Genomic DNA, 15,968 nt, shown 5'->3' on the forward strand with positions numbered 1-15,968 from the left:
AACTAAATGTCAGTGTTTTTATGTGAAATCTGAAAGATAAAAAAAATTGTGAAATTCTCATTTTACCAGACCTTTTAGCTAATAATAAGAATGTTATCATTTTTTTTCATAGTTTTTTTTTAAATATTTTTTTTTAGATTTTTTTTATATTTCTCAAATTGTGTTTAATTGAGCAAGGACATTTTCACAGTATGTCTAATAATATGTTTCTGGAGAAAATCTTATTTGTTTTATTTCGACTAGAATAAAAGCCGTTTTTAATTTTTTATTAACCACTTTAGGGACAAAATTATTAGCCTCTTTAAGCTTTATTTATTTCGATAGTCTTCAGAACAAACAATTTTTATACAATAACTTGCCTAATTACCCTATTCTGTCTAGTTAACCTAATTAACCTAGTTAAGCATGTAAATGTGACTGTAGATGCGAATATTTGGGTCTTGGTTTTGACACGTTTGTTGTTTAAACAGGTCAATAAAAAAGTAAAATGTCCATACCTTTGTAAATAAAGTTGGATATTCAAATCCATTTACTGTCCTTTCTCAAAATTAAAAGTAAACATCAAAACATACATAAACCCGTTCTCACAGCACGGCGGTCAAAAAGTTTGTTTGACCTTCTTTTTCTACACATCTCTCACTCGTCGTGAGGAGAGCATAGATACCTTATACACCCTCTAGTGGTGCAAAAGAAAATTGCAACCCATAAATGGCTCCAACAGTGACTTTAAGCTGTATAGAAGTGTCTTGAAAAATATCTAGTAAATTATTATTTACTGTCATCATGGCAAAGATAAAATAAATCATTTATTAGAAATGAGTTATTAAAACTATTATGTTTACAAATGTGCTGAAAAAATCTTTCCATTAAACAGAAATTGGGGAAAAAAATAAACAAGGGGTATAAATAATTCAGGGGGGCTATTAATTCTGACAACTGTATGTATGTATTTATAGCATAGGTCTCAAACTCGATTGCTGGAGCCCTAATCAAACACAGCTGATCCAGCTAGTCAAGGTGTTCAAAACTACTAAAGACTATTAAGCAAGTGTGAGTTGGAGGTGGTTGGAGATAAACTATGCAGAGCTGTGGCCCTCCAGGAATTAAGATTGAGACCATTGATTTAAAGCTTTGACAATGACAGTAACATGCCTAGATATAACATGATGGAAATAATCTCTAGAATTATTTGGTGACACCAGTGCCACACTTTCCCAACTCAGTTTAAAGCCCTTCATTAGTGTAGTGTCACCCAAATCAGCTGTCCTTCTCCCCCGAGTGGTGGCGTGAAACAAGTTGCAAGATTGTAATGTGGGATCACATGTCAGGGTCATAAAATAAGTCACTGAGTGGCCCATGTCTATCAGGATTGGAATAGCATAGACACCCTCTTTAAAACAGACCCAGATAAGACACCCTCGAGCATGTGAGCAGAAACAAACCTGGTTGGAGTGAAAACGCTATAGCCTATTATCAACTCTTGACATTTGAAGTGTATTCAAGCCTTTGGCTCATTGCAAAACCCAACGGGGTCAAGTTTTACTTGGAATTGTCTTCACCAGCTAGTCTCTGTTTGATCTTTTTCCTGTTTACAAGTTCAAGTTTGTTGCTCCAAGCTAATAGGTTACAGCTTTTCAGCCTTTCATCATGGTGTCCATCAAGCTATCATATGTACCGCTTGAGATAAACATGTGGTTGAGCCATTCCCTCCTGTCCCCACACTGGGAACACAACAAAGTTTTGTTTTGCGACTCCGTTTATGGCGTGGTCTATATTTGTGTAGAATGCCATCACTAACCACTGTCAACAGCTGCCCGTCGGTGCTATTTAAAGCTCTGTGATGTGTAATTTCAGAGGACTGAACATGAAGGGATGGATGTGGTTTCTTCAGCGTTCCCTTCACCTGCCCTTTTCTTCGCATTTGTAGATCTGCCACCCTCGTGACCCGTGCTGGGGTTGCAGGTGGTCTCAGTTAGCGATGTTTCACTATAACGGCCTGTCAGATTCTCTGGATGTTTACAGAAAGGCATATTCACAGTTAGCGTGTGTGCCACCATTGACAAGTCAATGTAGACTTTATGTTTGAAGGTCAAGAGACATGTTTTATTTCCTGATGATAGCTCCTAGCATATATGTTCTTTGGGTTAAATTTGGTTTTGAGGGCAACTTTTATGTCGAAGGACATGTCAGGATGGAGATAAATCTATTAGACTAGTCTAAATTTAAAAATCCAAAACTCAGCCTTGTGTTTCAGTTCAGCTTAATTCCACAATAAGAGTCGCTGAAGGAAAGTACAGTATGTTCTAGGTAACTTAGGTTTGACACACGAGCTTTAAGTTTTGAATTTTGAACGGCATGCTAATCATCTCTGTTGACAGCTGCCTCTGCTGTCTTGCCCGCAGCCTAATTTGTCAAAGATTTTGTCTTGCAAAGTCCAGCTTTCGTCGCTGTTGTTTGTCTCTTGTAAGTTGCCCAGGGCTCTGCTACTACTGGAGCCCAACATAGACCCGTAATAACACGGATTCCCTGTAATGTGTCACTATTCACAGATACTATGTCTCTGTCTGCTGTATTTGGTGACAAATATCTTGCTTATTAGCAAACAGTAGGCATGAGTGATTTGAATAGTTTGATATTTGAGAATGCTGATTTTCAAGCTCTCTGATACTGAGAACCTCCAAATATCCTAAAGAATTTATTGCATATGTAATATCTATTCATAATGAAGTTGAATAGGGTAGAAGATATGAAGACATGCAAATTATTGGATTGGCTTTTCTATTCCTATTTTAAAGTGATATTGCATCCAAAAATGAAAATTCTTTGATTATTTACTCAACCTTGTTTCAAACCAGTGCTATTTATTTTAAAGAATGTAGGAAACCTATAACCATTGACTCAACCAGACCATTACAAAAAACACATTGGTTTGGAACAAGTCATGGGTGAATAAATGATGACATTTTACATTTTAAGGTGAACTATGCAGGGTTCATATGGGTGCTGGAAATCCTTACAAAAACGCTTGAATTTTAATCATGTTTTCAAGGTTTGTATGGCAACATTTTGGATGACCGAGCTTGAAAGTGCTTGAAAATGTCATTGTGTTGTTTTCATATTTAACAATACCTTTTTTTTTATTTGCAAATCTTTGATTACGCAGTTGAAAAACATAAAATACATAAAGATTACCATTAATTAAAATTAATATAAATTTAAGAAGAAAGATAGATGACACATTTAAGATTTGACTTAGGCTTTGTGCAAACACCCCATCAGGGGTTTACCTTGGAATACTAGACTATAGGATACTGTAACAAATAGCATCTGATATAATGTGATGAAGTATATATGCTTTTGATGTAATACAATACAATTAATTGGTGAAAATATTGGTGGTTATGTTTGTATATGTGCTATTAATAGTTTTTGTTTTGACTCTACGATTCTGTTTGTAAATTGCTTTTGACAGAGTAGTTCCTTGTCTTTAGTTAATAGTCCTATTTTATACAGGGTTGCAATCCAAAAAGGAGGATAAATGCAAGCTTATTTTAAGAATTCCAAGCAAGAATCCATAGGAAAATCAATCTGTTAAATGTAAGTAGGGCAGAACAAATATACAAAAAGCAGCCTTTTTTCCTTCTCTCTGTTTTTCCTTAGACTTTGCCAGATTCAAAAGCATTGTTGTTTTATGTCGTATGTTGAAGCTTAGGTTATGGAGCAAGTTTTTGGGAACTCATGGGTGTGACATACATGTGTTTTGAGTTATTAAAACCTCCACTCCACCCTTTCAGAATTTCATAGTTTTTCATGTGTGGTTCCATACAGTTAGAACACCACTAGCTGTGTTAAGGCTTTCTATGAAACAATGTAACAGTCCTGTTTGTCTTTTATTAATATCTCTATGTGAGATTTTAATGTATTCTTAATACACTACACCCTAAATGAACAGCAGTCACTAAACCCTGACATTGAGATTTGATGCAAATTAAAAATCTTTTTTTTAATGTAATTTTGATGCTTGCACTTTTCTGTTTTGCTTGCATGCAATAAAAAAAACAGTCATTGCCCATCATCTATCTGAGTATAGTTATCTCACAACGACCAGTAGCTGTCGGACCAAGCCAAGTGTATCATTTATGCACAGATATATGACTGTGAACACCAGGGTAGATGTGATGTGATATGATGTGCTTGTTTCTCAGGTACCCCTCCACATGCTGCATCCTCATCGAAGAAACCACGCAGTCGTGGGATTTTCCACAGTCTCTTCTGCTGCCTGTGTCATGATGAAACGGATCACGTGCCTGTCAATAATAACGCCCCACTGCTGGTGGAAGAAAATGGAACCATCTCTAAAGTAAGAGTTTATGTTGGTTTTGGTAACTAGTACTTATTTGGATGTAGTGCTACCTCTCCACCCTGTACTCTCTAGATTTTGTATGAACACTGGCCAGTTCGTGGTTAACACAGGGGAGAGACACATGATCAGCTGTGATAGTGAGGAAACTGAAACCCCATGTTAGTTTTTGCGCAATTCTTTTCCTGTTTACGAGCTCTTATCATTGAATAAGCCGTAGTATGTATTAACCTAATCTGCATTTGTGCAGACACCATTAAGTCAACTCTGTTAATTTATTAAGCACACTAAAGCTGTCTGTTCTCAAAACTCCCAACTAAATGAAAGCCGATAGGAAAATATTGAAAAAAAAGTAGCCACTCTTGATTTTATTTAGCTAATTATTGGCGGGAATAAAAACATGGCGACAAACAACTATGAGCAGATCTGGTATCAAGTCTCTGTTGGTGTCGGTTTCAGATTTATGCCTTACTTCAGCTTTTTATAGTGATTTGATACAGCAGGAGTTATTTGTCACGTCTCTGAAGCACCAAAATAAATCGGTAGGTGTCCTGAAGGCGGGCTGAGTGCAGGGTTCAGTAGAGTCTCAACCCCTCTGTCATGTCAACGTGCACATTGCTGCTGGTGTCTCAGGCAGGCTGTGGGCTCAACGAATCCCTTCAGCCTTGCGAGCCCCCTCTGCAAACACAGAGCTGCAGGATCTGTAGAAAAAGTAAACCTATGGGAGAATGTTTGGAGTGTTTCCCTTCTTCTGACCTTTGCCGATGTTTTGGAGAACGGATGTCTTTTGTCGAAAGCAACATCACTAAATACTTGGAATCATCTGCATTTTTTAAAAGCGAGCACGCTGAGGTAAACATGCCTGCAGAGCTGTGCTTTGACCATTCTGAGGTCTCAGGACAAGGAGATCCTAAAAAGGAAGACCAGTCTTTGGAACGTGCTGCAGAATCGTGCGCTGAACAAGATACACCTATTGACCAAAGCACCATTAAGTTGCATGAAGTTGATGGACTTTGCATTGAAAATAGCCGCATTAATGGTGAATTTTCAGATCAGTCTGGTTCATCTGGATACAGCTCTTTGTTGGACAGCTGCTCTGAGCACAGTGAGTCTTTTGAAGCAAGCGGTTCTTCAGTTGACTTGGTTGAAATGAGCCAAAATGATGAACTTAGTATTACATTTGATCCGAGCGATCAAAGTGAGTTTTCTGAACACGATGAAGAGCAGTTAACCTTATCAGAGGTAAGCCTAAGCGATTGCGAGTCTTTTCAACAAGATGATTCAGAACAGATCGTTTTACCTGAGATGATACTAGATGATTGTGACTCTTTTGAGCAGCATAATGAAGAACCGTTAGATGCATCTGAGATGAGCCCAGATCTTTATGAGTTTGTGAGCTTTCATCAAGATGATGAAGAAATCGATTTATCCGAGATGAGCTTAGTTGATCAAGATGCTGCAGAACAGGAAGATCTTAGTGATTCATTTCAACAAGGTCATGTGGAGCCTAATCCGTTAGATCCTTTAGATTATGAAACGCTTTCTGAATGTGATGCAGAATATCAGGAACAGTATAGAGAGTGTGAAAATGATAGTTCTGAAGACAACCTATCTGAACAAAACTATGCAGTTGAACTAGATTCTGAAGACTGCGAAACATCTAAACCGTCCGAGCCTAACAATCAAAACAAGCTTGATGAATACCATGCCACACATTTTGAATCCCCTGAACTGTGTCAGGACTCTAAAGAAAGTAAGCCATCTGACCACTGTGTGTCCCTTGTGGACACGCAGCTTATGGGGCAAATGGACACCGCTGATGATGGAGTTCTGCCTAACAGCCTAGATGATTGCACTTGTCCGTCTGGGAGCTTTAACTCGCTGTCTGAAGAACATCAAGACTGCAACCAACTCTCTGAGCACAGCGAATCCTCTGTGTGTTTTGAGGCTTTAGAACAGTGCACAAGCTGTGGATCATACTTTAAGAAATGTGATGCCCGTGAACAATGCCCTCCCTCTGTGCCCACTGACAATTCTGAGAGACCACATCAAAGCAGACCTACAGAAAGCTGCCTAGAGTCATCAAAAACACACAGCTCTTTTTTTCACAACTCTGAAGTAAACAAAGAGAATTTGCCTAACCGTAGTAGCAGAACTAACTTTAAGAAACCACCTGAGTCTGATGCCATGTTTTCCGGATCAATGGAAACCTTTGAGGCTCGCTGGCTGTCTCAATTTCTTACTGATCTTTTGAGACACAACGAGGAAAGTTTAAGTCATGCTGCTGAAAACAGGGAGTCTAATAAAGAGGTAGAAACTCCTGGAGTTATAGATTTAATGCAAGAAGTTCAACCTTTGGATAACCCTAGGAAGCTTTGTAGAAAGTGTGAAGAGCTGGAGAAGGGCGTATGTTGTAATGAAGAATCTCCTCAGCATTCTGATCTCCACTCAAGTGTGGACATCTCTCTGGATGCAGTGACCACAACAGCAGGTTCTTCAGATGAGTCGAGTGAAGAGGACTATGGCGACTGCTTGGATGGCAAAAGTCAAAGCAGCTCTGAAACCGATTCATTCAAGAGTTTTATTGACGAGTCTGAATCTTTTGATATCTTCCCAGATCAGCCATGTGATAAGGAAAACCTTCTTACAGAGGACGATGAGCCCTTGATTCAAAATGTGCAACCAGATGAAGTTAATAAGAACTGTGACATGTATTCACAAGAAAAGTTAGATGCTTGTGAAGAAGCATGTGAGATTGATTCTGAAGAACTTACAGAAAGGGAAAGCAGTAAAACCTATGCTGAAGCTGTGGCATTCGGACTCCCCACTGAATCTGAGCAAATCCATGAAGTTGAAAATGATCATAACCTGCCTGATCTTATGGATGAAGGTTTCATGGTATATTATGAGGGCAAGGACAATGAACTTTGCCTCCAAAATGAAGAGATAGCTGAAGACCAAGTTTCTGGTGTTTCCGTCGTTGACTGTTATGGACTTGAAGGGATTGAAAATGCTTTTGTCAGTGTATCTGGAGATTCCACAGGATTGTGCGCTGGAGAGAAAACATTTCAAGCAGCCGATTCTTCAGATTCACCAGATGAAGAGAGTACATTGTTGGAAAATTTGGCCAATCAGAATTTGACCAACAGGTCAGAGAATGAAGGCAGTGTACAAGATCTCAGATCTGCAGATGAAATCGATGTTAATGGAGAGTTTTGTCCTGACTTTGAAAATGAGGGAGCTCATGGACCTTGTTGTGGAGAGATTGAAACTTCGGAAGATGAAGAAACATCTCTGTTTGGTTTTGAAGATCTTGTGGGATGTTCAGACGAAAGTGATGATGGTGAAGTGATACCAACTAATGATCCACAGCTCTCTTGCACTATTGAGGAACTTTCAAACACAGAAACAAGTACTCCTTGTGTATCGGATAGTCTGGACACCGAGCCAAAAGACACCTCTGAGCTCCTTAATTCTCCTGCAGTAGGTGGCCTGGCTGAGCAGACTAAGCCAAATGAAAAATTAGAGGAACTTATACATCAAGTTGCAAGAAGTGAAGCATCTGAACAAGAGGCAATCTGTAAGTCTGACCAAAAAAAGACAGGTGAACAGTGTGATTCTTATGAGGACAGTGAATCTTCTGAAGATGAAGAGTTCTCAGAAGACTGCGATTGTGAAATCTGTGTTCCGCCAACAGATCAGGTACATTTCTCTTAGTTGAGGATCTTGCTGATACATTTTGGGAGTTAAAAGCATGTTGAAATGTCTGTTATATGCATTAATTTGATAGTCAAGCATAATTTAATATCAACATTATAGAAAACACATGTATTATTACTAATATTATCATGGTTTTGGTTAAATGAGCAGAAAATGTTCAAAAATAAGTGTCACACATACACTTAAGGCATTCCACCGAGTTTTGTTGGTGGAAAATAAACAAGCAGAAATATAATTTTCAGCTTTATGCAGTTTTGTGGCAGCATAACCCTGGATCACTGCAATTTTGAATTTGTTTACTTGTTTCTATAGTTTCTATAGGTTCTATTGTCTTAGCTATTGCTTTGAAATCTGCATTTGGAAAACTACCCTTCATGTTTACTTTTTGTTTTTCGCAAAAATACATTAAGCTGCTTTATAAAAGCAAATAATGTGGAACAAAATCAATGCCAAAAGTATGGTAATAAAAAGCTTAAAAAATAATACTCTGAATTAACAACTACTTGCATTTTAATGACTTTTAATGAGTTGCCAGGGTTTGTATTTTTGCGTCATGAAATTTAACATAGCTGTTCATTTAAGCTGTGAATAATATTTCAACAAAAAATACCCCAAACTTTTCATACTTATAAATTTAATACTTCATATTGAACTTCCTGATTTCACTTCCAAAATAATCAGTTTTGTTTAAAAATACAATGTATACTATTCAAATGGCAATTTTTAGTTCATTTTATTTCAGTTTAAAAATTTGCTTCCATAAATTTCAGTGGCCCAAATTCATCTGGTAAAATTTGACATTACATTAGGGCAGGGGCTCTCAACCTTTTTCACTTGGGGGCCCACTTCTTTCTCCGATCAATTTTTGAAAGCCCACCTGTCTGACATTTTCTTTAAAATGTTTGTTTAAAATGCTCATTTAAACCTTTATTTATTAAAATAAAACCTATACAAAACAACAAATAAAATAACATAAAACAAATAAAAACATGGGCAGATTCAAAGAGAACCACAGGTCAACAGGGAGATTGCAAAAGACTAGCTTCTGCTTTAAACTGGACTGACTTTTAAATATCTACTATTCAAAAATACCCAGACAAAAGTAAAATACAGTAAAACACTCTAAATCTGTTGAATCGCATCAATTTGATAGCGGTTGAGTGTATAGTATTGGGAGATCGCTGACAGGAAAAGTGAACAGCTTCGCCAGAGAGAGGGTCTAAAGCTCATATGCAGGTTTAATTTACATTCTGTGGCAGAAACTCCATTGAGCCTCGCTAATAGTTCACATCAAAATACACAAAGAAAGACTTTCACTTTCACCATGCATAGTTTGTGAAAGAACAAACTGTGCAGAAGCAATCATGAGGCTGTTTGAAGTAATCAGTCAGAAAACAGGAGAGTGCATTACAGCGATCATTCTAGTTATTAGTTTTTTAAAGTTATTATAGCTTATTAATAATTAAATCCAAAAATTATAGTAGAATATTGAGAGTTCATTTTAAGCTATCTAGCGGCCCAGCTAGTTGAGTATCCCTGCATTAGGGCAAATATAAATGTTCAAAAAATCTTACTAATTTTACTCATTCTAATTTTATTACTTGTAATGTCTAAGATGTTGATATTATAATTAAATGCTACTTTAGTGCCATTATTGGCCTTTTTTCGCCTATTTAGTGGTTTAAAAATCTTAAAGTGGTCCATCTCCACCTGCTGGTGAAAAAGCAGCTGGACATTTTTAATCTGCAATCAATTACTTTGTCTTTTTTTGTGCAGTACCTGGATGTAATGTTGAATTTTACCAGCTGAATTTGGGCCACTGAATTTATGAGGCAGATTTTTGAACAGAAATAAAATGAACTGAAAATTGACGTTTGAACATTAAACATTGTATTTTTAAACAGAACTGAATATTTTTCTAGTAAAATCTGGAAGTTGATTTTGAAGTATTGAATTTATAAGTATATAAAAATGTGTTTGGAGTATTTTTAGTTGAAATATTAACAGCTTAAATAAACAGCTATGTTAAATTTTATGACCCAAAGATACAAACCCTGGCAATACAAGTCATTAAAATGCAAGCCCTTGTCAACTCAATGTATTGTTTTTTTTTTAGTTTGTGCTATTCAACAAGCTTCCATTTCAATACTTTTGGCGTTGATTATGTTCCAGAGTTAACTGAAGTTTGCCCTGCGTGCTTGCGGTTTTTTAGGAACTCCTTTGGTTTGGTGCGTCAATCTATTAATGCTATTTTTCAACAAAGGTATTGATTCGCACTCAATTGCTTCGTACTGTTTTTATTTTCTTACATTTTATGGGTGATTAAAAGACACAGAAATTTCGGCACAAAGCCCTTCTGTGTCTTTTAATCACCAGTAAAATGTAAAAAAATAAAAACATTACGAAGCAATTGAGAGCGAATCATTACCTTTATTGCAAAATTGATTATGTTCCATACAAAAATGTTTGTGTGATTGGACAAAAAAAGTAATTGTTATTTTTATTTTTTCTTACTGATATTGTGATTTGATTAGCAATTTAGCTTTTGAAGTCAAGCCTTATCTGTGTTCTTAATAATGTTTAACACACAGTTTACGGCCCCGTTTACACTAGTGCGTTTTAGTTTTAAAGCGGCGTTTTAGATCAAAAACTATCCGCGTCCAGACCAGCGTTTCACCTAGCATCTCTGAACATATCTCTGTCCACACTACGCCACCAGAAACGTATATCACGTGACCATTCGCGCACTCAGGGCATGCGCATTCTAGTATAAACAGAAAGCATTTGTCTTGCTCGGAATTTGGTTATTGTTAGTCAACAAACACCGGTTGAACATTAAACACGATAGCAAAGAAAGCAAGAGAGGTATTTTTGTGAACAGACGATGAGGTCGAGTTGTTACTAAACGTAACAAATGAATAACTGCACAATGGCGCCTAAAACAGACAATAGTGCAAACAACGCTCCCATTTCTGTGCCCATGTTGTTGTTTCCGTACTGTCTTCTGGTAGAGGTAAAGCCATGTGTTATAGTCATGTGATAGTGGCTTGACGAATAAGGGAAGAATACGCAATGACACAAAAGCCCCAATCAGGTAGCGAATCTCAGCAGTCCCGCCTCCGTTTTCATATGTCTCCGTTTTTCCTCATCCACACTGAGACGGTGCAGCAGTGTTTAGAATGAAAACGGCCTCCCCAGCGTTTTCAAAACGCTCCATTTTCGGTGCTCGAGAACTCCGGCGTAGTGTGGACGGATGGCATAACCGTAGCAAAACTTATGCGTTTTAAAACGAAAACGCATTAGTGTAAATGGGGCCTAAATGTAAGGAGTACAAGGAGTACATCATTTAACTGTATTGCATTTCTTAACTGCCTATATAATCATGCATTTATATAACAGCTAACTGCAGTGTTTTCAAAATTGCAATAATCAATCATAGTTTTGATGATAATGAATATTTAAAACGGTAATACTAACAGTCAGAAAATTTACCATAGTTTACATCAAAACTAAGAATTATGGCAACACTAGATGAGTATTAACGAGTTTCTTGGTTATAAATGCATTCGTCTGTTTTAAGTTGCCAAACATTCTTGGCATCATTTTTCACATCTTAATTAGTATGAAGTCAGTAGCAACAGAACTAAAATAGGACTCCATGCTGGGTTCTTGTTCCATGTCATATGCTATGTTATTTAAATCAGAGTCAACTGTACACTTTCTGACTTGGTAATGAATCCGGAAGAGCCTGTAGGTCTTGAGATGCTCATGCTGCAAGCGTAGAGTTAGTTTCAGACAGTGTGTTCACTGTGTACTTTCTGATGAAGAAGTGCAATCGCAAACCGCAGCTGCAGTCAGTCACTAGATCATCTGCTGCTCATGGAATGCTAGTGCTAAAAGAACTACCTAATGCCCCCTTATGGATAGTCTAGTCTATTACTAATACACCCACTTTAGGATGGACCGTTTGACCAGAATCTTATCATGGTGTTTGTGAATTATATTATATATTATAGTATAGAGTAAGTCCCTTTATTAATCTGGGTTTGCCACTGTGGAATGAACTGCCAACTTATCCAGCATATGTTTTACCCAGAGGATGCCCTTTCAGCTGCAACCCATTACTAGGAAACACCCATACACACTCAATCATACACTTGCATTACGGCAAATTAGGCTTACCCAATTCACCTGTACTGCAAGTCTTTGGACTTGTGGGGGAAACTAGACCACCCGGAAGGAACCCATGTGAATGCAGGGAGAATGTGCAAACTCCACACAGAAATGCCAGCTGACCCAGCGGGGGGTCAAACCAGCGACCTTCTTACTGTGAGGCATCACCCCATCATTTTTGATTATTATTATTATTATTTGAGCAAGGGTATACTAAATTATTCACAATAAAAGTTTTTCATTTGAACTTTATATTATTAAATAATTTTGAGTTTCCACAAAAATATTTAAGCAGTGATAATAATGATAATAGGGATGTCCCGATCAGGTTTTTTTGCCCTCGAGTCGCAGTCATTTGATTTTTCGAGTTTCTACTGATACTGAAACTCGAACTGATATTTATTTAATACATAAAAAATGTAAAAAAAAAGAGCGAGGAAACAGATCCAGGATGTTCCTTATTTTTTATTTAATTCACCGAATTTTAACATTCAACAAGTCACTGTTAACAAACAGAACACTTCTGTGACGTAGCTTGAACAATCAAGTAACAACATAAATTCTTCACTTTTGGACTTAAGTGCAACAGTAAATATTTTTAAAAAACTAATATAAAAACAAATATCACGACTTAAAATACCCGGCAGACAATCCCAAGTTTACATATCTCACAATGTTGGCAATGTTTTTGTCATTAACTTTATTAAAATACCTCGAGAGTGCAGACATACTCACGCTTTCTACTTCAAGCAGCTTCCGTGTCGCACCTGGTGCTGTTTCAATGTGAAGTCAAGAAAAAGGTCTAACTTTGTGCCACCACATAACTATAGATGTGTTCAAAAATAATGATAATTTATATATATACAAATACATATATATTCGTGTCCTGATCGGGAGGTAATGTCCAATAACGATCAAGTCTGAAACTGTGTGAACTGTCCCGATTTCAGTTAACGTTATCGGATCTGGACGTCCCTAAATAATAATAATAATAACAACAACAACAACAACAACAATACTACATGCTTACTGAGCAGAAAATCAGCTAATTTAAATTATTTATAAATGATCATGTGACACTAAAATCTAAAGTAATGCTAAAAATACAGATATGCTGTCGGAAATTTTTTTTTTTTTTTAGAAATATATTAAATTAAAAACATGCAAAATGTTATAAGAATTCATATTGCTGCATTTTGGAGACAGTTGAATAAATGCAGCCTTAATAAACAAGAAAATTGTAAAAATCTTACGGACCCTAAAGTTTTTGATATCTTAGGATTGGTGTCATTTGAGTACAGTGAAGTCATGCTCTTTGGCTGCATTTAAATTACAAGGTCCAAGTGACTCAATTCTGATCTTTTTCTTGTCTCCCATGTGGCACAGATGGAATAAGGCCCATTTACTTGTAAGCAGGAGACATATCACATGGATTCCGATAAACTCCGATCTGTTTCAGGCCTCATTCATATGTGGAAATAAGAGAAACTAAAATAATAGGAGATTTACTAATAAACTAATACCATCCAATTTTGGCATCATAGTTAGCTCAACTAGTTTTAGTGCAGTTGTTGCTTGCTTTTTCTCAATTTCTGGAGACGTCATATATATTTACAGTTTTCCATGTGACTTTACCGCTCTCACACGTGAAGAACTTGAAACCGCTCTGTCCACTGATAGCTCCTCATATAAACATATAGAATATCAAATAAAATCTTTGCCGGTTGACACATTTTACTGTCTGCAATACAGTACATGCCTTCATAGCAACCAGCTGTACACGTATTACTTATAAAACTAGATTTCTTGTCTACTAGCACATTAGAGGAGACTCATGGAGTCTTAGTATTTCTTATGTGCAAGTTGTATGTTCTTATAGGTAATGTATATAATGTGTACTGTGTTTTAAATGTAAAACAACTTCTTGTTTCAAATGCCACCTTGGTTAATTATTTACCAATGTCCTTGAACTTTTATTACAGGTCCCAGCCAAACCACTTCTTCCACAGATAAAGTCTAAAGATGTAGGGAAGATCTGCGTAGTAATTGATCTGGATGAAACACTAGTCCACAGTTCATTCAAGGTAGGCCAATGTGTTGAGTTATTTTTTTTTTTCTTATTGGTTTATAGCTGGTAGCAGGTGTGAGTTTATATCATGCTGTTGGCAACCTAACTAACCTTATCATAGCCATGGATACACTTGAGTCAAACATTATACTGGCGTTAAGCAACATTGCTTGTGTTTACATCAAAACTTTAAAACTTAATTCATTATTTGATGCTAAAATGTTTTATCTTGTCCAGGCTCAAAGGTTTAGCTTACTTAAATATATAAATAAGGTGAAATTTGACTCATCTTGTGAACTTTTCTTTTCATTTCTAAGCATTTCTTTTGTAAATTATTTTGTGAATATTTCAGTTTTGTTTTTTTTATTTTTACTACATAATTATATTCACTATGGTCCCCTTTTGTTTTTAACTTTCATTGATAAAAATGTTTTAAAATTTCGTGTGTGTGTATGCGTGCGTATAAATAAGGGTGAGCAATGACAACAGAGTTTACAGTTTTTGAGTTAACCATTTCTTCAATTTATCGTTCAATTATTGTATACTATTTATTCAATTAAATGTAAGTCACTACACTCTACCAGATAAGTTTGGTATTGTGACCTAATTTCTTCAAATGACAAGAAACGAAGAAGTTCTTCTCTCTTTCTGATGTATGACATTTTGATTTTAATTAAGAATTAAAACAAATGAGATCAACAATTTGTTTCACAATGTTACTAACACTTGTGAACACCTGAAATTATTGAATATTTAAGGGTGCTGTATGTACGTTTTTGACTCTTCTAAAGCATGAAAACATCATAATCTGTTTGGAGATATTTAAGAAACATTATAAAGGAGACACAGATTCAGAGTTCCACATGAGGTGGATATTAATTGGTAAATTATATAAATATTACGAATGTTATTGGTTAGCTGGTTACATTGTAGCCCTGTGTCCTAACAACATGCTACATGATGAGATTTGCATTGATGAGCAATTTGGCTGTTTGCACCAGACGAAATACGACAGAAATTTATATACAGCCATTCAGAAGCACAGAATAGTACACTCACTGCACTCCAACGGAATGGTAAGGTTTATAATCTAATTAATGCATATTAAACCTCTTTAACATTATTAAATGTACATGCTGAATCACTGATGTGTGTTGGCTTGTAGTGAGTCACAGTTCTTAAGTTCAGTTTCAAATGGTTTCTTTTATTTTCAAGATCTGAGGTGAGCTATCTGCTGCTGCTTTCAGTATATGGCTATAAATGTCATGTAATATGGCATTCAAAATCACATTATTAGCATTTAACACTGAATAAAGCACATGAGGTGTACCTGAGATAATCATTGTCAGTTTTCTGTTGTTCAGGTGCAAGAAATAGAAACGATTTCTAAAATATAAATTTCAGGTGTTGATTAGAACAAAAACTTTTAATATGGAAAATATTGCTTCTATCACTTGTCGTTGCTTTAGTTTAGAACACGGTTTAAATCAGAATTTAGGCTCGTTAGTCAGGCACTTTTCTGTATCGTCAGTCTGGCAACCTGCGCTTGGATGTGTTTTGAACCATGAATGCAATACCTAGTTCAACCACTGGGTGTCAAACTTACATCACCTTTATGCAGCAAGAATTAAAGAATCATTACCTGAT

The 15,968-nt window shown here is 36.4% G+C and overlaps 1 protein-coding gene and 1 long non-coding RNA gene across 3 annotated transcripts in view; one reads left to right on the forward strand and one right to left on the reverse strand.

Annotated features, from left to right (window-relative positions):
- The window catches only part of ctdsp1 (CTD (carboxy-terminal domain, RNA polymerase II, polypeptide A) small phosphatase 1), a 51,263-nt gene that overhangs the window by 16,889 nt on the left and 18,406 nt on the right, over window positions 1-15,968 (forward strand). Inside the window, exons 2-3 of one of the 2 annotated variants that reach the window (XM_087268318.1) lie at window positions 4,206-8,062; window positions 14,236-14,337. In XM_087268318.1, coding sequence (XP_087124444.1) covers window positions 4,961-8,062; window positions 14,236-14,337 — 3,204 coding nt within the window. In that variant the 5' untranslated portion in view covers window positions 4,206-4,960. The remainder of the gene's footprint in view (window positions 1-4,205; window positions 8,063-14,235; window positions 14,338-15,968) is intronic. The other variant, XM_087268319.1, reaches the window with a different exon arrangement.
- Window positions 5,571-9,550, reverse strand: LOC147835381 (uncharacterized). Its single transcript, XR_015499807.1, has 2 exons — window positions 8,967-9,550; window positions 5,571-8,899 (listed from the first exon to the last, which is right to left on the reverse strand). It is a non-coding gene; the product is annotated as an uncharacterized LOC147835381 (long non-coding RNA).

The sequence above is a fragment of the Danio rerio genome, chromosome 9, assembly GCF_052040795.2.
Source record: "Danio rerio strain M-AB ecotype USA chromosome 9, GRCz13ab, whole genome shotgun sequence".
Classification (NCBI taxonomy): domain Eukaryota; kingdom Metazoa; phylum Chordata; class Actinopteri; order Cypriniformes; family Danionidae; genus Danio; species Danio rerio.